The sequence below is a fragment of the Erpetoichthys calabaricus genome, chromosome 5 (genome assembly GCF_900747795.2).
Source record: "Erpetoichthys calabaricus chromosome 5, fErpCal1.3, whole genome shotgun sequence".
Lineage (NCBI taxonomy): Eukaryota > Metazoa > Chordata > Cladistia > Polypteriformes > Polypteridae > Erpetoichthys > Erpetoichthys calabaricus.
In genome coordinates, this window is record NC_041398.2 from 142,202,574 (window position 1) to 142,223,386 (window position 20,813).

The following is a 20,813-nucleotide window of genomic DNA, read 5'->3' on the forward strand; positions in this document are numbered from 1 at the left end:
GGGTGCGGTTATCCCTATTGCTTGTACACTTTTTTCTACCACATCTTGTCCTTCCCTTCGCCTCTCTATTAATGTCCTTGGACACAGAGCTCTGTGAACAGCCAGCCTCTTTAGCAATGACCTTTTGTGTCTTGCCCTCCTTGCATTACATTGCAAAGTGTCAATGGTCGTCTTTTGGACAACTGTCAAGTCAGCAGTCTTCCCCATGATTGTGTAGCCTACAGAACTAGACTGAGAGACCATTTAAAGGCTTTTGCAGGTGTTTTGAGTTAATTAGCTGATTAGAGTGTGGCACCAGGTGTCTTCAATATTGAACCTTTTTACAATATTCTAATTTTCCGAGATACTGAATTTGGGACTTTCATTAGTTGCCAGTTATAATCATCAAAATTAAAAGAAATAAACATTTGATTAAACATCAGTCTGTGTGTAATGAATGAATCTAATATACAAGTTTCACTTTTTGAATGGAATTACTGAAATAAATCAACTTTGTCATGATATTCTAATTTTATGACCAGCACCTGTATATATATATGAGAGAGTGAGTGAGAGATACACACATACATACTGTACATATATACATACAGTATATACATACAAGACCAGCTTCTCATCCAGTGTTGGTTCTTGCTTCATGACAGTTGTTGCCAGGATGAGCTTCGACCATCCACAATCGTCTAATAAAAAACAAAGGTGTGGTAAAAATCAACATCTTAATTGAACAAAGAATCTTACCCTCTACTAGGACAAGTCTGATAAACCTTTCTGAATCAGTAATCAGGCAGGAGAAAAGCACCATGCTCAAGAGGACGCACCCATCACAGAAGTCTTTCAGAGCATGTACAGAAAAGCCAAGCAAAATGACACCTTTTATTGGCTAACTAAAAAGATTACAATATGCAAGCTTTCGAGGCAGCTCAGGCCCCTTCTTCAGGCAAGATGTCACCCTAGTACTACAGAGCATGTACAGAAAGATACAGTACATAAAAGAAACAGAGGTTAGAGGTTAATTTTATAAACTATTCAATTTACATATAATGTCAATCAGTGTATACTTTACTCTGGATGGTTCGTTGGTTAACACCCAAATGACATACATAATAAAAGTCTATTTTATTTTATTTTTTTTGCCTGTATATTTAGGTTTAGTTATTATCCTTGTAGAGAAAAGCCAAGCTTGGCTTTTCTCTACATTCATAATGGCTAACACGGTACAACACCCTAGTACTACAGTTATTATCCTTGAAATTTCTGTTTATGTGACAACTGTCCTATCTTGCTTACAGGACACCTAATGATCTCTTAGTCATCTTTTAGTACATTTTTTGTATTACATCTTTGTATTTGTTGTTCACTTGCCTTTTATCTGGTTTCCTAGTATGTCTGATCAGGTTTCTATCATTTATTAACCCTTTATGCTATTTCTTTAAGATGAAAGCTATGTTACCTTAAAATTATTCTCTCACAAAGGTCACTAAATAGATGGACACATACAGTGGTGTGAAAAACTATTTGCCCCCTTCCTGATTTCTTATTCTTTTGCATGTTTGTCACACAAAATGTTTCTGATCATCAAACACATTTAACCATTAGTCAAATATAACACAAGTAAACACAAAATGCAGTTTGTAAATGGTGGTTTTTATTATTTAGGGAGAAAAAAAAATCCAAACCTACATGGCCCTGTGTGAAAAAGTAATTGCCCCCTGAACCTAATAACTGATTGGGCCACCCTTAGCAGCAATAACTGCAATCAAGCGTTTGCGATAACTTGCAATGAGTCTTTTACAGTGCTCTGGAGGAATTTTGGCCCACTCATCTTTGCAAAATTGTTGTAATTCAGCTTTATTTGAGGGTTTTCTAGCATGAACCGCCTTTTTAAGGTCATGCCATAGCATCTCAATTGGATTCAGGTCAGGACTTTGACTAGGCCACTCCAAAGTCTTCATTTTGTTTTTCTTCAGCCATTCAGAGGTGGATTTGCTGGTGTGTTTTGGGTCATTGTCCTGTTGCAGCGCCCAAGATCGCTTCAGCTTGAGTTGACGAACAGATGGCCGGACATTCTCCTTCAGGATTTTTTGGTAGACAGTAGAATTCATGGTTCCATCTATCACAGCAAGCCTTCCAGGTCCTGAAGCAGCAAAACAACCCCAGACCATCACACTACCACCACCATATTTTACTGGTGGTATGATGTTCTTTTTCTGAAATGCTGTGTTCCTTTTACGCCAGATGTAACGGGACATTTGCCTTCCAAAAAGTTCAACTTTTGACTCATCAGTCCACAAGGTATTTTCCCAAAAGTCTTGGCAATCATTGAGATGTTTCTTAGCAAAATTGAGACGAGCCCTAATGTTCTTTTTGCTTAACAGTGGTTTGCGTCTTGGAAATCTGCCATGCAGGCCGTTTTTGCCCAGTCTCTTTCTTATGGTGGAGTCGTGAACACTGACCTTAATTGAGGCAAGTGAGGCCTGCAGTTCTTTAGACGTTGTCCTGGGGTCTTTTGTGACCTCTCGGATGAGTCGTCTCTGCGCTCTTGGGGTAATTTTGGTCGGCCGGCCACTCCTGGGAAAGTTCACCACTGTTCCATGTTTTTGCCATTTGTGGATAATGGCTCTCACTGTGGTTCGCTGGAGTCCCAAAGCTTTAGAAATTGCTTTATAACCTTTACCAGACTGATAGATCTCAATTACTTCTGTTCTCATTTGTTCCTGAATTTCTTTGGATCTTGGCATGATGTCTAGCTTTTGAGGTGCTTTTGGTCTACTTCTCTGTGTCAGGCAGCTCCTATTTAAGTGATTTCTTAATTGAAACAGGTGTGGCAGTAATCAGGCCTGGGGGTGGCTACGGAAATTGAACTCAGGTGTGATACACCACAGTTAGGTTATTTTTTAACAAGGGGGCAATTACTTTTTCACACAGGGCCATGTAGGTTTGGATTTTTTTTCTCCCTAAATAATAAACACCATCATTTAAAAACTGCATTTTGTGTTTACTTGTGTTATATTTGACTAATGGTTAAATGTGTTTGATGATCAGAAACATTTTGTGTGACAAACATGCAAAAGAATAAGAAATCAGGAAGGGGGCAAATAGTTTTTCACACCACTGTATATCTCATGTTGCATGAATGGTGCTATTTAAATTAACTATAAGAGAAGTTGGTTATAAAAAAAAAGTTACTTATAAGTTCTGCTCCTTAATATCAGCACACAAAGTTAATCAAATCAGTCAGTGAATACTTAGCTACCTCCTTTTAATCTCTTTTTTTTTGTTTTGTTAGAATGATATTTTACTGTGTTTTAGAGTTTTAATTCTTTGCAAATGCATATTGTTTGGTTATCAGCTTCTCCAGGGTTAAGACACAGGCAATTTGCAACTAGATAAGAGACATTAACACTATTGATGTTGCCATATAACGTGTTCTAACCATTTTTTTGGGTTGCCTTGGTAATATTTTTTGTACATTCTAATTATTGCCCAAATAATGTGTCGTAATTGTTACATGCAGAATTATGATATATTGAGTGTACTTCACTGAATGTTTTATATGTCTGGCTTCTTTTAAAACTATAACAAAGCAAGAGATTATTATTATTAACTTATGGTCTGTTGTTATTCTAATTGGAATTAATATTTTCATTATTTTACTTAGCTTCCTTGATATCATTCTGTATTTTATAAGTCCTCTCTTTTCTTTCCCAAGCATTCTTCCCTCCCAAGATTCAGTGCTCCCTCCCCAGTTCTCAGGCATCGCTCTTCACCTTCCTTTAATCCACAAAAAGCTCACCTCCAGGCAATCACCAGTGAATGGATATCCCTAACTGTTGGGCAGTCTCCATCCAGTACACCTGCTCCCACCCCACCTCCATTTCCTGACAGTCTGCTCATAGGGGAACTAGAAGAGCATGACTCTTTAGCTTCTGAAGTTCTAAGCCCACCATTGTACTCCTCATCGAGAACCATCACATCTCGAATTAAAGAAGGACACTTCATTCCAATTACATCCCCAAAGGCCTTCTTACCTGAAAGCCACCATTCACCACAGCACTCTCTTGCCTCCCTTTCGCTGCTTCCTTCTCCCAGTTCTCCCACACTCCACTATGGCCAAATGTATGGTGACAATGCAGATGCAGATAACGGCAAAATAACAGACTTAGATGGTAACTTATCGAGAAATTCAGGTATAACTGCCTTGAATGATAAAGAAAAACCTTATAAGAAACAAGACGTGGATAAATTATCGTTAAAAAAGTCTTCTGAGTATGATGTCTCTATAAAAACACCTGCAAGTAAAGAAGATCAGGAGGAAGAACTTTGTGAAGAGCTGCTGTCAATAATCCAGGGGAACCTGCTGAAAGGAGAAGTTCACAGAGGTGAATCTTTTTCTAGACGTTCACCAGTTATGTTTGATGAGCTTCCCAAACTCTACATAGAGGAAGATCCTGGAGAACTTGAAAAGCTAGGACAAAAAATCAGTTTCTCTACTGCTGGTACAAAAATTGAGCAAGCAGAGGTACATACAACATTGTGTGTCATATCTGAGTAAAAAAATGCAACATTTACTTAAATGATACCATTAAAACTGAATGATTTTACTTCTTTGGCAATTAATATTAAGAGCTGTTTCTGAGTTAATTTACCTTCTTTAGTATTTCATTTTAATTTTATAAGCCCCCATTTGGTATGAAAGCAAGTTAGTGAAATGGATCAATGCATATTTTTATCAAGAAGCATGCATTTTCTAAACATTATTTTTTCCTGTTAAGAATCATACTTTCTTTATTTCTTCTGTCTTTATTTCTGCATTGCCTGTTGTAGCAGGCCACAGTTTCTGCAGATGTTTCTCTGCCTCTTCCCTCTTCTTCCCCAAATGCACCTTCTGTTACTTCATTATCAGAGTACTCCTCCTCAAAGCAATCTCTGGCAACTCATGCTGCACCTTGTCCATCAGCTGTCACACACTCTCCCCCTCTCTCCTCCAAATTCTCACCCCGGCAGGAGTCTAGGTCTCCAAAACTAAAGGTAAACTGATGTTGCCGGCTTGATGTGTTGTGCTGTGCCTTTTAGATGTACACATAACATCTCCCCTAAGTGCCATTTTCAGCTACTGTTTTATAAGTCTGGAAGCCAAAGTTATATTGCAAGTATATGGCATTTTTGAATAGATTTAAGTTAACACAAATAAATTACATTATGTATTTCAGTTCATTACCTTTAAATATCTAGAATTTGTATTTGTGAAATAAATGGGTTCTGGTTAAATAATAGCTTAACATTGGTTTACTATAAAAATCCACATTGCCTCCTAAGTTAAATTTATTGTTTAAATATGTACTTTGCAATTTTTTAGCTATGTGTTCCATATCAATTTTTAAGCATGAAATTACAAACAAAGCCAATTTTTGAGCTTTTTAAAATAAATATTTAAATTATCGGATTTCCTTTTCATTATAGTTGAGAATGAACCTCATCTTGGGATTATACTAAATAAAAAAAAAAAATCAAAAGTAAAATGAAAAGCCTGTGTAGCTCTAATGCTTCATAATGACATAAGATATATAACTTTATCCAAAAGTTTTCTTTGACTATATTTTTATATTACAGGTAAATAAGATTGACTTTCACAGGAGGTAGTGGTGATTTATAATATAATGGTTTGAAGCTAACTAATATTTTGTAATCAGAGTCTCAAATATATAGATTTCCATACTGGATTGTTCCACTGTACATTTATATGTAGCAGTAGGGGACTACAAGAGATGTCTTGTTTGTTTTTGTTTTTTTTTTTTAAACAGTATTCATGCATCCCTTCCCATGCTTATGTTATTTTGTCAATGTTTAATTTATATATAATTTAGAACATCAGATTCCTATTGTTTATTGCAAATTTCCATGCCACAGCAATGGTTTTCAGATGTACAGCGTTTCAGTCTCACCCTCTGTTTATAAAGTGTGCACGGTGTACTCAAAAGGGAAGTTCAACCAAAACCAAATAGTAAAACCTTGATTATCCCCAATGCTTCCTCAGATAACTGAAAACTCAGATAAAACGGACGGCCATGGCCATTTTCAATTAAAAATCACAGATATAAAAGATTTTGCCAATTCATAACGTACAGTATCACCTTTAAACCTCCATTCATACCTAAGTGAATTTAATGTTCCAAAGTCACCTCAGCATCAAAATGTTGGCAAGTGTAGCATCTTATACAACAATATACAAAAGTGGCATTTCAATGGCATTTAGGCCACCTGTATGAGAAATCTTGCGTGGATTTTCTGTTCATTCCTCATCATCATATAAGCACAAAAATATAGTGGAACAAACAGTAGAGCATATGTACACAGTCAACACTGGCGACACAATGACAGCAGGTGAGGGGTGCAGTTGGGGAGGTGTGAGTGAGTCACACCTACAGTCCCACAGTCACCAGCACCTCGAACATTTCTTCGGTACAGTTGAAGTCAAAAGTCTAATATTTACACGCTCGGTACAGTATTCAGAGCAGAGTGTTTATGAATAATAAGAACAGTAATGTTAAGATAATTAGGGTTTTACTATATATATATATATATATATATATATATATATATATATATATATATATATATATATAGTCACCTGTTACAAGTTAATGCTATTTACAACAAAAAGAACTCCCAACAAGTGTAAAGAAATAACTGAATATAAATAGCTTTAGTTAATCCCTAATTCTTTAATTTACAAATGATAAATACATAAGCACCATCAGTACTCTCTTTATCCTCTGGCTAAGTTTAAATAACCTATTCTCTCACTTCCTGTTTATTGAGTTCTCAGAGAAAATAATAATATTTTTTCTTCTGGGAATCCTTTTTTTTCCCCAATTAGTGCATTTCTGATGTTTCACATGCAAAAGATCACTTCTATTTTAAGTGTCTGCATTCATATTATAGTAGAATGTATTTTAATTAGGTCTGAATTTGGACTTCTGTGGTACACATACACTAACTTGAGTGTATTCACTGATTGTGAGGAGTACTATTTTATTTCTAAAACACTACAGCCCTATATGGTTATTGCCAGTATTCAACTTTTAGAATTCCTATTAAAAATACTTCAAATAAAAGTAGTAGAAATATACTGTAAATAGTTCTTTGTGTATTTTAGCCTGTGTGCAACTAAATCACTTCATGTATATTAGTTAACTTGCTGGCAGTTACTTTAGCCACACACACAACACCTTCTTGAGTGTCTGGTTCTCTTTGCGTGTGTAGACAGAGCTACCATTAATGTACCCGTTTTTAACCAGTATGCAACTAATGATCTCCTGACAGGTGAATCCAAGACCACTGCAAAATTTTGCATAGCATAATGGCAATCCAAAATGTTCTCCTCCTTTAATCTTAGTGAAAACAAAGGGCAGATTGGTTATGTTAAACTGCAGTTCTTTGCATGCAAGAGAGGAGTGATCAGCATTGTTTTAAGAATTTTTTTTCTATACATCTTATAATGTCTTACAAATCAGCGCCACATGAATTTAGAATTTAGAACATCCTTTGATAGAGCTTTGCTTCCACAAAGCAACAACCAAACAAGGCACTTTACAAAGCAAATAAAATATAATTCAAACGATTTGGCTTGCATTAATGTGGAGCTTTTTTAGGCTTTTTCTGATGAGTATTGTTCTCCTTTTCATTTGAGTACACTAAGCACTAAAGCATCAAGTGGAGCAGTAAGCTACTAAATGCATACTGCAAATTCAGTATCACTAGTCATGCACCACATGTATAAATAGGTTATATTATTCAATCAATTAAATCATGATAGATCTACAAAGCATTATTATCTAAAAAAAATCATTAACCTAAAATATATTAGCAGTGTTGATATATGATCCTTTAATAGCATTTCATTTTTAAATATTCTGACAGTCTTTTCATCATGACTTGGCTCATAAATCTTTGACAGAAAAGGGCATAAAAGGAACTGAAATGTTTAAAATTCACATTTTTCCTTCACATGCTTGAAAAAGGCAAAGTGCTGTTCCTGTTTTTTTTTTTTTTTTGCAAATTATAGAAATGTGCCCCTGTAAGAACGTAGTTATATTTAATACAATGACAATTTCATTAAACACGATATTTTTGAAAGCTCTTCTCATAGAAGGTGCTCCAGAGTGTCATATCTAACAATTTTATCTCATGGGATTGCTTTTTGTGCCTAATGATGTTGCAAAACATTTTAGTTATTCTGCTTGAAAGATAGATATTTATAACAGAAACAATTCTGTGATATTTGTCTAACAGCAATGGCAGTTTATACATTTGTGAATCTTGTGAACATTCTGCAATGATATTCTTGTATGTTTAAAATTTTTAATATATACATGACAAATGTTGGGAGGCATGAAGGCACAGTGGCTGGTGTTACGGCCTCACAACTCTAGGAAACAGAGTTTGAATCCAGGCTAACTGACTTACTGTATATAAACTGCCCCTGAGTAAGTATGAGTGTGTGCATGAGTGTGACAAGTGATAAATTGGTGTTCTCATTGATGGTTAGTACCTGACTTGCACATAATTCTGCAAGGATGGGCCTCTTGTTCTGTGTGGCCCTAAAATTGCATTAAGCAGAATCAATAATTGGATTGCTAGAAGGATTGCCATAGATTTAGGCACATGTTTATCATTGCAGAAGTTAAAATTAGGCATGTTCTCTTCATAAATACAGAGTTATTGTTTTAAGATATCTAGATCTTAGGTTCCCACGGATTTACAACACAACCTCCTCCTTCTCAAAATTCTTCATTTTAATGGTTTGGTTTAGCTCACCAGTGTTGTCATTAAATTAGATCAAACTGTATCTGAACATTTACTTGGGTCTGTGCTCTTAGGGTAAAGAAACTTTTATATCTTATTTTGGGAACCTTTGTTCTAGACAGTGAATATACTTCAAAATTCTGTACCTTTTCCATCAGGCTAATGGTCTATAATCTTACTTAGTGTTCTGGTTTTTCCAGCCGGCTTTAAAACATGACATTGTGGTGGTTGGAAAACCACCGCGTAGCCCTGTGATGTCTAGGAGATCCTGCACTTCACCCGTTAGAGGTCAAAGCTTTTCACCACCTCATAGGGTAGGGGGATATGTAGACCTTGTTTGTGTGATTAGCAGCAGCTTTGAGTGTTGAAAATCTTGATGTTATTTTATCTTTAAAGTTCACGTATCCCTACTAACAGCTCTGCCTGTTGTTTAGTCATTGGCTGACCTTTAATTTATTAATGTAAGATGAATTGTGACCAGTACACCAATACATGTTGGACACAATTTATAAATTTATTTGATAATCTACTTGCACTTTTCACAATGAAATATAATTTTTTTTTTTCTTATAGGGATACCTTCAACTTTAATGACACGTGTTTCTGTGTGCTTAGCATTGCGATTAATTAAATTAAGTTTTGAAATGAGTATTTGATGGTTTTCACAACTGTTTGGCCAGTGGTTCAGGTTGTATGTGCATGTGGACCATGGTCTCTTGTTCCCTATGCAGTGCATGAGCTTTAAAGCCTCCCTCCTTAAATTTGAGCTTGACCTTTGACAGAGTCGTGTGCTGCTTATGTATAATTAAAGCATTATCTTTTGTGTCTGTTTAATTGCATATTCCAATATTACGGTGCTACCCCATTTGTTATTTTTATACTTGCCTGGAGTGAAAAATGTTTTATAATGCAAGCGGTTGGATGTTGTTTGATACAAACGTGCCAAGGTTTTGGGACAAACTCAAAAAACATACCTGTACAAGCATGTGGACTGAAAAGTAAAATGTGTTTTGTGAACAAAAACTAATTTTACAAATGAAAAACAGAAAACACTGCCTGGTTATTCTATGGCAAAAAAAGACCAACTTGGTCATTCAAGTGTTTGTCGAATGCAGTTTGTGTTAAAGTAATGTGTATATGAATATTTTTCCCCCTTAGAGTTATAAAATAAATGTTTTTTATGTATATGCAGCTTAACAAACATGTACACGCCAGGTTAAGACAAGAACGGTTTTCCCCAGAATTTCTTCTGAAGAAGGGGAGTGTACCCAGTCAGTTTTTGCTATTTCTTTTTGTTTTTGAACACTGATATACAGTATATTTTGGGAATATCTTTTGACTGGTTGTTGGATATCCCCAATATTACAAGAGTATACCAACATATTGTATTTACATTCATATTTTATTTTCTAGCCACAACGACCTCCTTTGATTCAAGAAGCATTACAGGGTGTTGGAGATCCGTAAGTGTTTTTTTTTTTAACTTTATTGGCCTTTCTTAATGGTAAATTACTTGTTTATGCAATTTATAAACTGAAATATTTAAAGGATAGAAGATACCATGACCCAACTTTATTTTTTCCTCAGAAACAATGCTTACTTCTCTAGCTAAGTCTTCAAAAAAATCTCATTTTATATTCCAAAGATGTGTGTTTGCTTACATGGCCTGTGCGTGTGTGTTTTCCCTGTAATAGGCTAGTGCCCCATTCAGGATTGAGTGCATTGCTCTTACGTTGCTGGGATAGGCATCTTCTCCCTTTAAGCTTCAAGCTGGAATTGAAAAGTTTGGAAAATGAGCAGATGGCTTAATTAATTGGTCCTGTATTACAAAAACATCTGGGGTTCTACTTTATAAGTCTTTGCAATTTGGTGTATTTCTATATCAAACCGTTTTGAGCTGGACAGCTCAGAGCACCAAACATACTATTAATTTCATAGAGCAAAAGCAAAGGAAACAAACAAACCAAGCACAAACAGTCAAAAAATTTAGATAATATTATATGCAAAAGCATGAATCAAATAGTTTTTCATTTGGAAAAGGTTAAAATGAATGAATGTCAAAATGACCCAAGTGTAGCTGTTTTGAAAAGATTAGAATACCTTGAGTCTTACCCAGCATCCAGGACTGCTTTAAAGGGGTGGAGGAGGTGAATGGTTGTCATTACATCAAATGCTGACTCATGACAATGGTCAAAGTTTCACGTGGCTACACCACCATAACAACCCTGTGATGTCATAACATTGTAGTCATGTAAGATCTTCATGTGAGATTGCTGGCAAACTTGCAAAATGTACAAAACAGCATAAAATGTGCCCACGCAGCCATAGAATCTTAAGCCTATAGTATACTACAATTAACAGAAGCATGTCATTTCTGATTCCGCTTCCCCTGTTATGATGTGGGATTAAGATTAATTTTTTCTGACCTCTTTCATCTATGACCCATTGCATGGCTGCATGCAGGTCCTAACTTGGGATCCTGAGGTGGTTTGTCATGTGGTGGGTGCAGCAATAAGCTGTATCAGCACATTCTCCTAACCTCTCTGTGTCTTTCTTTTTCTACTGTCTCTTAAATCTGAATTTCTCCTGTTGAGGGCTTTAATTATTTAGGAATTCTTTTCTTTATAAAATTTACCAAAGTGTATTTAACAATGCTAAAAATAGTGTTTTACCACACTACTTTGAGCACTGCCATGTTTGCTTATAGTTACGATAATTTTCTTAGGCAAGGATCTCTGGGAGTGTGTAGTGTGTGATGTCATCTATGTGATGGGTTAAAAGGTTTGTACCTTGCACTTCCTGATTATCCAGGTTGGTGGACAAAAACAAAACAAAACAAATACTGTTTGGTAGTGTGTGCATTAATAAAAGAAAACTGGTTTTGAGATTTCTAGTTAACGCTGTTTGGTTTAGAAATGATTTTTAGTTTAGAACTTTTTCTGACTTTTGACTATGCCTACAGTGGTGCTTGAAAATTAGTGAACCTCACAGAATTATCTGTATTCCTGCATAAAAATGACTTAAAACATCATCAGATTTTCACACAAGTCCTAAAAGTAGATATGGAAAACCCAGCTAAAAAATGAGACAAAAATATCATACTTGGTCATTTATTTATTGAGGAAAATCACCCAGTATTACATATGTGTGAGTGGCAAAAGTATGTGAACTTGTAATTTAAAAGTGCGATTTGAGTCAGGTGTTGTCAATCAGTTTTCATGGTTGTCAATCAATGTGATGACAATCAGGTTTAAATGGCTACCCTGTTTATCCACATTACTAACCAAGAATGCTAAACCGGATGGACGCAGGGACATCCGGCAATGGGATGTGGACGCAAAAGACGTACTGCGCAGGTGCCCCACAAATCCCCCCCCCCCCCCCCCCCGCAAGCAACGGGAACCGGATGGAATGCAACGTAAAATAAGAAATGAGGCGTCGCGCAAAGAAAAAAGGAGTCAGACCACAGAAAAAAGGAGCACGAAACTCATTGCACACGAAACGGGACACACACAAAGAGGAGGATTCAACAAGCCCCTAGCACACAAAAAAAAAGAAGCCGCGAGCACCACACAAAACCCATTGGACACGAAACGGGACAGACTACAGACATAGCACACAAAACGTACACAAAAATGACGATTCAGACCCACGACCACAGTAACATAAATAACAAATGACACATAAAGCCCCATTTCTAAATGAACCGTCCGTATTAAACATACGTCATCTCAACACGTTCACACTATGCAGCATAGGTAGATCTCATTACAATGAGGCACTATTAACCGTTCAACCGCAGAAAAGGCTCCATATTAACAGTGAGTGCAATCCTCCTTATTACTTATCCATATTTCTCATGCTCAAGAACAAACAAGTCATGAATTCATGATCACGGGTACAAAACGATACCGCTTGGATAACGGGACCAAACACAATTCACACTATGCAGCATAGGTGGATCTCATTACAATGAGGCACTATTAACCGTTCAACTGCAGAAAAGGCTCCATATTAACAGTGAGTGCGATCCTCCTTATTACTTATCCATATTTCTAGAAGAAAAAATGTCTCGGCTCCAAAAACGCAAAGCTCAACTAACACAGTTACAGAATGAACCCAAATGGACAGACACACTGAACGTAGACGCATGCAGCGCGCGTCTCACGGTGCTGCATCGAAACAGGCACGGCTTCAAAACGAAACACCTCCCGTCTCAGACATACAGAAACGGCAGCGAGGGGACAAAATAAATAAACGCAGACGTCTACACCGCGCATCTGAAATGCTGGAAAACAAGCAGGCAAGGCTCCAAAAAGAGAAAGCTCAACTGACCGACATACAAAAACGGGCAAGGCTCAATACAAACAATGCACGCCGTAAACTACAACGGGCTTCTCACACAGCACAGGCAAATTGATTACAGCTCCAAAACAACACGTCCCAAATACTGGACATACAACGACGCGCCTCTCAAACGGCACAAGCAAAACATACACGTTACGGACATCAACAACAGACACCTGCTAAACGCTTGCGTTAGCTGACAACGCGTTCAATAATGAGTCCACTATTCAGGAAAATTCATTGGGATTAATGAATGTCATTTGCAATCATTGTCATTCACTTAACTTCCCTGAAGAAACAACTAGCAATACAAGTAATGAATTTACACGTTGTTCTCAAATGGGTCAAATTAGACTGCCTCCTTTACATTCATATCCTGAATATCCACAGAACCTTCTAACTAAAGATGTACCTGAAAGTTAAAACTTTATGAACTGCATTAGATCCTACAAATCGCTATCCACTATGAACATAAACAGTAGCACTGCACGTGACATCCGTCTTGCAAAACTGTTAATTATTGATGAATGTACAATGTCATCCAGTCACTTACTCAACACCATTCATAAACTTCTACAAACGTTGATGAATAATAATATTCCCTTTGGAGGAAAGGTTCTTTTATTAGGAGGAGATTTTAGACAGTGCTTAGCTATTGTTCCACATGCCATGCGCTCAGCTATTATTCAGTGCACCTTAAAATACGCAGACAATTGGCATTGCTTTCAAAAGATACAGTTAGTACAAAACATGCGATGTCCAGATCCAGATCATAACAACTGGTTATTACAACTGGGAGATGGTATACTCACCAATACAGATGGACTTCACCCAGATATTATTACAATTCCTCAAGCCTTTATCTGCGACGACTTAGTTACAGAAAAGCAATCTCATTAGACCAAATGCCCCTTTTAACACAACGCACTATATTATGTCCAAAAAATATTAATGTGTAAAACATAAATACCCAAGTCATTGCATTACTACCTGGAGAGACACAACTCTTTCTAAGCTCTGACAAAGTTGACTCTGATCACGACAATGACCATCTTCATTGACCTTACAAGTTCTGACCTGGAATTACCTTTTACACTTAAACGGCGTGTACAAAGAAATTTTCCAATAAACCTTTACACTGTGCCACACACTTTATTGTTTGCTTTCTATTTCCATCATCTACACCGTCACACTATTCTATATCTCATTCATACATCACGCTCTTTGTCATTTCCCAACACCAGGGGTTGGCGAGCGAAGCGAGCAGGGGGCGGAGCCCCCTAGTATTAAAAGAACAGGGTTCTATCAAGGGCTTCACCTTCATACACATTAGTGCAGTATCAGTGTATCATGCCATGGACAAGGGACATTTCAGAGAACCTCAGAAAAAGAATTGTTTTATGCTCATCTTGCTGGGAAAGGCCACAAAACCATCTCTAAAGAGTTTGGACTGCATCTATCCCCAGTCAGATGGTGTACAAATAGAGGAAGTTTAACTATTGTTATTCTCCCCCGGAGTTGTCGACCAACACAGACCACTCCAAGGGTAAGGTGTATGATTGTCCGCGAGGTCACAAAAGAACCAAGGGTAACTTCTAAGCAAATAAAAGCCTCTCTCACATTGGTTAATTTTAATGTTCATGACTTCACCATCATGCATGGCAAAGTTTCAAAGAGAAATCCACTGCTTTCCCAAACAAAATAAATAAATAAACAAAAATGCTTCCCGTCTATGGTTGCTGAAGAGAATGTGGACAAGCCTGAAAGCTATTGGAGTAATGTTTTATGGACAGATGAGGCCAAATGAGAAGTTTTATGTTTGGGGAAAGAATAATACTATGTTCCAGCATGAGGACCACATCCCATTTGGGCCTGTTTTGCTGCATCTGGGACAGGACAACTTGCCATTGTGGATGGGAAAATGAATTCTGAACTATACCAACAAATTCTAAAGGCAAATTTCAGGACATCTGTCCGTGGACTACATCTCAAGAGAAACTGTATCATGCAGCAAGACAACAACACCAGGCACACAAGTCATTCTACCAAAGAGTGGTTGAAGAAGAATAAAGTAAAGGTTTTGGAATGGCCAACTCAAAGCCCTGACCTTAACCCAATAGGAATGTTGTAGAAGGACCTGAAGCATGCAGTTCACTTAAGAAAACCCAGCAACATCCCTGAGTTGAGGCAATTCTGTATTGCAGATGTGCAGGACTGATCAAGACCTACTAGAAACGTTTAGTTGCAGTTATTACTGCAAAAGGCACTTTTTTGGCAGACTGAAAGTATTCCATGATGTTATTACAAGTTAAGTAACTACCGAGTTGAGAGAGCACAACGCACTCAAGAACTTTAATAGAAAAGGTAAGTGAGAGGGAGGCCAAAAAATTGTTCAAACTATTAGTATCAAGAACATACGTTTTTAGCTTTAGGATTATAGACGCAATCTTCAAAGTAGTTGGCACAGAGCCAGTGTCAAGGGATATGTTTCTTTATTTTTGTTGTAACAACATGGATTATTACAGGAGGGAATAATTTTATGAGAGTAGTGGGGATTGGATCCAATACAAAAGTAGAAGGCCTCATCTAACCTAGTGGGTTATTAATAAATGGAGATGAAATTTTGAAAAAAAAAGAATGAGAGAAGGATGTATTAGTCAAATTATTTGGATTACATTTTTATCAGTGAATGGGTTAAGGAGTTATTCACAATCTGTAGTAGAAGGAGTGATAGAATCAGATGCAGCCTGAAGCAGTTTATGAACTGCAATGGACAGGCCAGCATCCTGGCCAGAATGGCCCCTGCTCCCTTGCCTGGCTGCAATATTCCCCTTCCTTGCCAAACTGTGGACATGGAAGGACACTGTGGCAGCTGCTATATTAGATACTGGGGGGAGTGCCATGGATGGGCTTGGGAAACTGGAAAGACAGGACAGTGGGTGACTGCCTGCTAAGGGAAGACATTCCCTACGTACACTGGGTGACAGCATCCCATCTGACAAGCCCGAGTAAGGACACCCACAGGGCAGCATGTGAGTTGTGATCCCATGGGGCAATCCTGTCGGGTTCTGTGGGGGCCGCCAGGGGGAGCTGCTAGATATTGACTGTACTGGAAACAAAATGGTCCTACCTGACATGTAAATGCTTGCCCGAGGAAATGGATTAAGCACCAGAAGTACTCCAAGGTCGAGTGTTAAAAGAGAGCCCTCTACTTGGCATATTCAGGAGAGGAAAAGTACAACACTCAACTGGGAGAAGTGAAGGAAAACAGATGGAGCAAAAGGAGCAACTGACATTATTATCGGTTTATACTGTGTTGTGTGGGAGCCGCTATGACAATAAGGGAAAGGAGCCTGTAAAGAGCACACATTATTGTGAATAAAGTATTGGATTTAAACATGGGACAGCGTGTGTGTAGTTGTGTGTGGGGTATGGCATGCTATTATGTCCCCTACAGGCCACAAAACCTTAGTTAATTATGAACAAAATCACCCACAGTCTGTCACATTTGTAAATTAGAGAAAGTACATCTTTCTAAAAGACAGGATAAAACAGCATAAAAGATCAAAACTGATTTTAAATGTTCAAGACAAGCAAAGATCATAGTATTTACATTATTTTAAAGGACATTTTGTATCAGTAGGTTTTATACATAAAATAGAAATGTTCTCTGCATAGTCAAGAAACTGAATTTTGTGTCTCCAAACCACAGTAAGCCCACCAGGCCTGAGACTGCAGGCACCAGAATCTGATAATTGATTCTTAACCTAGTAGAATAATCCATAAACTTTTTCCAGCAGTAGTCTAGATTTGGAAGGATTTGTTTGGCAAAGCTTATGGTGTGGTTAATAAAAGATTTGATGCATTTTTTATTGCATGTTTAATGCCATGTTGAAGTCACCTATGTTCTTTAAAACCTTTCTTAAGCAGACATATAGTAGAAACAATCATTTATGTTTTCTGTTTAGGTATCAGGCTTTATACAATTATACACCTAGAAATGAAGATGAGCTGGAACTCAAAGAAGGTGATATTGTTGAAGTCATGGAAAAATGTGATGATGGGTGGTTTGTTGGTAAGTAATGTGAAGAAAACTTTCATGTCAATACTTGAAATACCAGTTTAAAAGGCCTATTTATTAGATCCAAATGTTCTTCCCATGCCACACATATGGCTCCATTCAGAAAAACAAGATGCCTGGGAATTAAAATAAATAAAATACAACACACATGCCTCTCTGGAAATGACACTCTTGAGGAAAAAGTTTTCATTTTCTCAGACTTTTCTCTTGGTTGTAATGGCATATCATTAATACAATTAAAAGCATTTTCAGCATTAAAATATTAGTTCTAGTTTAATTATTTAACTTAGTTATTGGTAAATATTCTGTAACACTTGTTTCTTTAAACTTGATCCTTGGTATTCTTTACACAGGCCTATTGTATACTTCAATTTAATGCAAACTTTTAGTATAGCAACGCCTCATTTCAAGACAAGTGATTTAGCCTGAAATCCATGAAATATGGTCATTCAGTAAATAAATGGATGGAGAAATATAAAAGCATTGTTTTAAGTAAAGCATTTTTCTACTTTGTTTATGGCAGTTTCTTATCCCAGAGTTCTTTTTGTGGTTTTAAATACTGGAGAAAATCTAGCATTTAATTTTATTTTCAGTATGTTTTTCTTATGGTTATATCTAATTACCAAAACACCACTGTTTTCTTGAAATGCTAGTTATGATTGCTATGTTGTTGTTGTCCGGAGATCAACAGTGTGCAGCACGACACCATTAATGTGACTATATAAAGATTAATGCAGTACGCTCCCCTGGTTATACATAATTGCTAGTAGAAACTATAGACTTTGGCATGCGTGCTTTTTGATTACAAATTCATGATAAAGAGTTTAGTGCTATGAAACTCTGACTAAGATTTTTAGCTATGGTTTTGGGTCTTGATGAACAATAGAATCCACCTTCTGGTTTCAGACTTGGCTAAGTTCTGACATACATTTCATTTTCTGGTCTCTCTCTGTTCAACTTGACAGTACATTACCTACATGCAATTCCATTTTTAAATGATCAGTATGCCTGCTACACTGTACTATTCTGATTTAATGTCTGATATTACACAATTATTGCAAGCTCTAAATGAGTGTTATCATTGTTCTTACTAGCAGTTTACTAGCTTAGTGATTGTAATGAAGTATTATGAAAAATGTATAATTTAGACAGTGCAAGTTCAATATATATCAAGTCAGAGTCGTTTTGTTACAACCATTAATTTACCAAATTAAGTTGTTTTCTACAGTGCAGCCTTTTTTTATAAATTAGAAAACAAAATGTCCTGTTCTTGTGTTATGAAATGTGGATAAAGTGGCACGAGTAAAAGTAAAAACAAAAGCCTTAACACTAGAATTACCAGAGTCTACGAAAAAACTCGTAGATCCGGCCCACCTGAAAACCATTCTCACCTCTCCGCCAACATCTTTTGTCTTCTAAATGTGCTGATTAAGACAAGCAGCCAGCTATTCCATCCCCTACCGCCGCAGAACGTTCAGTAAGTTTTCCCAGCTCATGCCTTGTTTGATTATCTGGGAGTGACTGAAGTGCTGGAGCTTTAGAGTGGAAATAATAGATCGCTATTTGGAACACACGCATTTCATGTGTGTTCCGTTTCTGCAGTAATCTGTATAAACACATTGTTAAAACAGAAATGTTTTTCATATTTTAGTAGTAAATGACAAAATGTAGGCATGAACTACAGGTGCTGGTCATAAAATTAGAATATCATGACAAAGTTGATTTATTTCAGTAATTCCATTCAAAAAGTGAAACTTGTATATTAGATTCATTCATTACACACAGACTGATGTGTTTCAAATGTTTATTTCTTTTAATGTTGATGATTATAACTGACAACTAATGAAAGTCCCAAATTCAGTATCTCGGAAAATTAGAATATCAATTAAGACCAATGCAAAAAAAGGATTTTTAGAAATGTTGGCCAACTGAAAGGTATGAACATGAAAAGTATGAGCATGTACAGCACTCAATATTTAGTTGGGGCTCCTTTGGCCTGGATTACTGCAGCAGTGCGGCGTGGCATGGAGTCAATCAGTCTGTGGCACTGCTCAGGTGTTATGAGAGCCCATGTTGCTCTGATAGTGGACTTCAGCTCTTCTGAATTGTTGGGTCTGGCGTATTGCATCTTCCTCTTCACAAAGGTCAGGTGAGTTTGCTGGCCAATCAAGAACAGGGATACCATGGTCTGTAAACCAGGTACTGGTAGCTTTGGCACTGTGTGCAGGTACCAGGTCCTGTTGGAAAATGAAATCTGCATCTCCATAAAGTTCGTCAGCAGCAGGAAGCATGAAGTGCTCTAAAACTTCCTGGTAGATGGCTGCGTTGACCTTGGACCTCAGAAAACACAATGAACCAACACCAGCAGATGACATGGCACCCCAAACCATCACTGACTGTGGAAACTTTACACTGGACCTCACGCAACGTGGATTCTGTGCCTCTCCTCTCTTCCTCCAGACTCTGGGACCTTGATTTCCAAAGGAAATGCAAAATTTATTTTCATCAGAAAGCAGCAGTCCAGTCCTTTTTGTCTTTAGCCCAGGCGAGACGCTTCTGACGCTGTCTCTTGTTCAAGAGTGGCTTGACACAAGGAATGCGACAGCTGAAACCCATGTCTTGCATACGTCTGTGCGTGGTGGTTCTTGAAGCACTGACTCCAGCTGCAGTCCACTCTTTGTGAACCTCCCCCACATTTTTGAATGGGTTTTGTTTCACAATCCACTCCAGGGTGCGGTTATCCCTATTGCTTGTACACTTTTTTCTACCACATCTTGTCCTTCCCTTCACCTCTCTATTAATGTGCTTGGACACAGAGCTCTGTGAACAGCCAGCCTCTTTAGCAATGACCTTTTGTGTCTTGCCCTCCTTGTGCAAGGTGTCAATGGTCGTCTTTTGGACAACTGTCAAGTCAGCAGTCTTCCTCATGATTGTGTAGCCTACAGAACTAGACTGAGAGACCATGTAAAGGCTTTTGCAGGTGTTTTGAGTTAATTAGCTGATTAGAGTGTGGCACCAGGTGTCTTCAATATTGAACCTTTTCACAATATTCTAATTTTCCGAGATACTGAATTTGGGACTTTCATTAGTTGTCAGTTATAATCATCAACATTAAAAGAAATAAACATTTGAAATACATCAGTCTGTGTGTAATGAATGAATCTAATATACAAGTTTCACTTTTTGAATGGAATTACTGAAATAAATCAACTTTGTCATGATATTCTAATTTTATGACCAGCACCTGTATATAATGTATGAAGCCTGAAGTCCAAAGATCAAAAAAACACTTTCACAAAAGGTTCAAGAAAAAGACAACAGCTTCAGTGGCATAGTGGTAAGATTTGCTGACTTGTAATTGAGAGTCCCCGGTTTGATCCCCACTCACTCCTATATTTGCCGTTTTCATTAGTGAGCTGCTCTTTTTGTTAATATTATACAGTACACATATACATTTGGTTTGCATCTGTAACACATAGTGTGCATTTATAGGACTTGTAAAAGCTTTTTTAACTTTTATTCTCTCTAAATCACGATCACGATACATACTACCGCCCCCCCACCCAGGGATCTGACTCTG

General features: G+C 37.3%; 1 protein-coding gene and 1 long non-coding RNA gene across 21 annotated transcripts in view; one reads left to right on the top strand and one right to left on the bottom strand.

Annotated features, from left to right (window-relative positions):
- LOC114651964 (sorbin and SH3 domain-containing protein 2-like) overlaps nucleotides 1–20,813 on the top strand; it is a 439,918-nt gene that overhangs the window by 403,579 nt on the left and 15,526 nt on the right. For 10 of the 20 annotated variants that reach the window (XM_051928408.1, XM_051928414.1, XM_051928409.1 and 7 more), the window contains 5 exons: nucleotides 3,710–4,519; nucleotides 4,825–5,028; nucleotides 9,006–9,119; nucleotides 10,219–10,268; nucleotides 17,121–17,227. In XM_051928408.1, coding sequence (XP_051784368.1) covers nucleotides 3,710–4,519; nucleotides 4,825–5,028; nucleotides 9,006–9,119; nucleotides 10,219–10,268; nucleotides 17,121–17,227 — 1,285 coding nt within the window. The remainder of the gene's footprint in view (nucleotides 1–3,709; nucleotides 4,520–4,824; nucleotides 5,029–9,005; nucleotides 9,120–10,218; nucleotides 10,269–17,120; nucleotides 17,228–20,813) is intronic. The other 10 variants (XM_051928418.1, XM_051928419.1, XM_051928423.1 and 7 more) reach the window with 3 other exon arrangements.
- Nucleotides 1–20,813, bottom strand: part of LOC127527974 (uncharacterized) — a 209,729-nt gene that overhangs the window by 2,437 nt on the left and 186,479 nt on the right. The gene's annotated exons all lie outside the window — the stretch shown is intronic.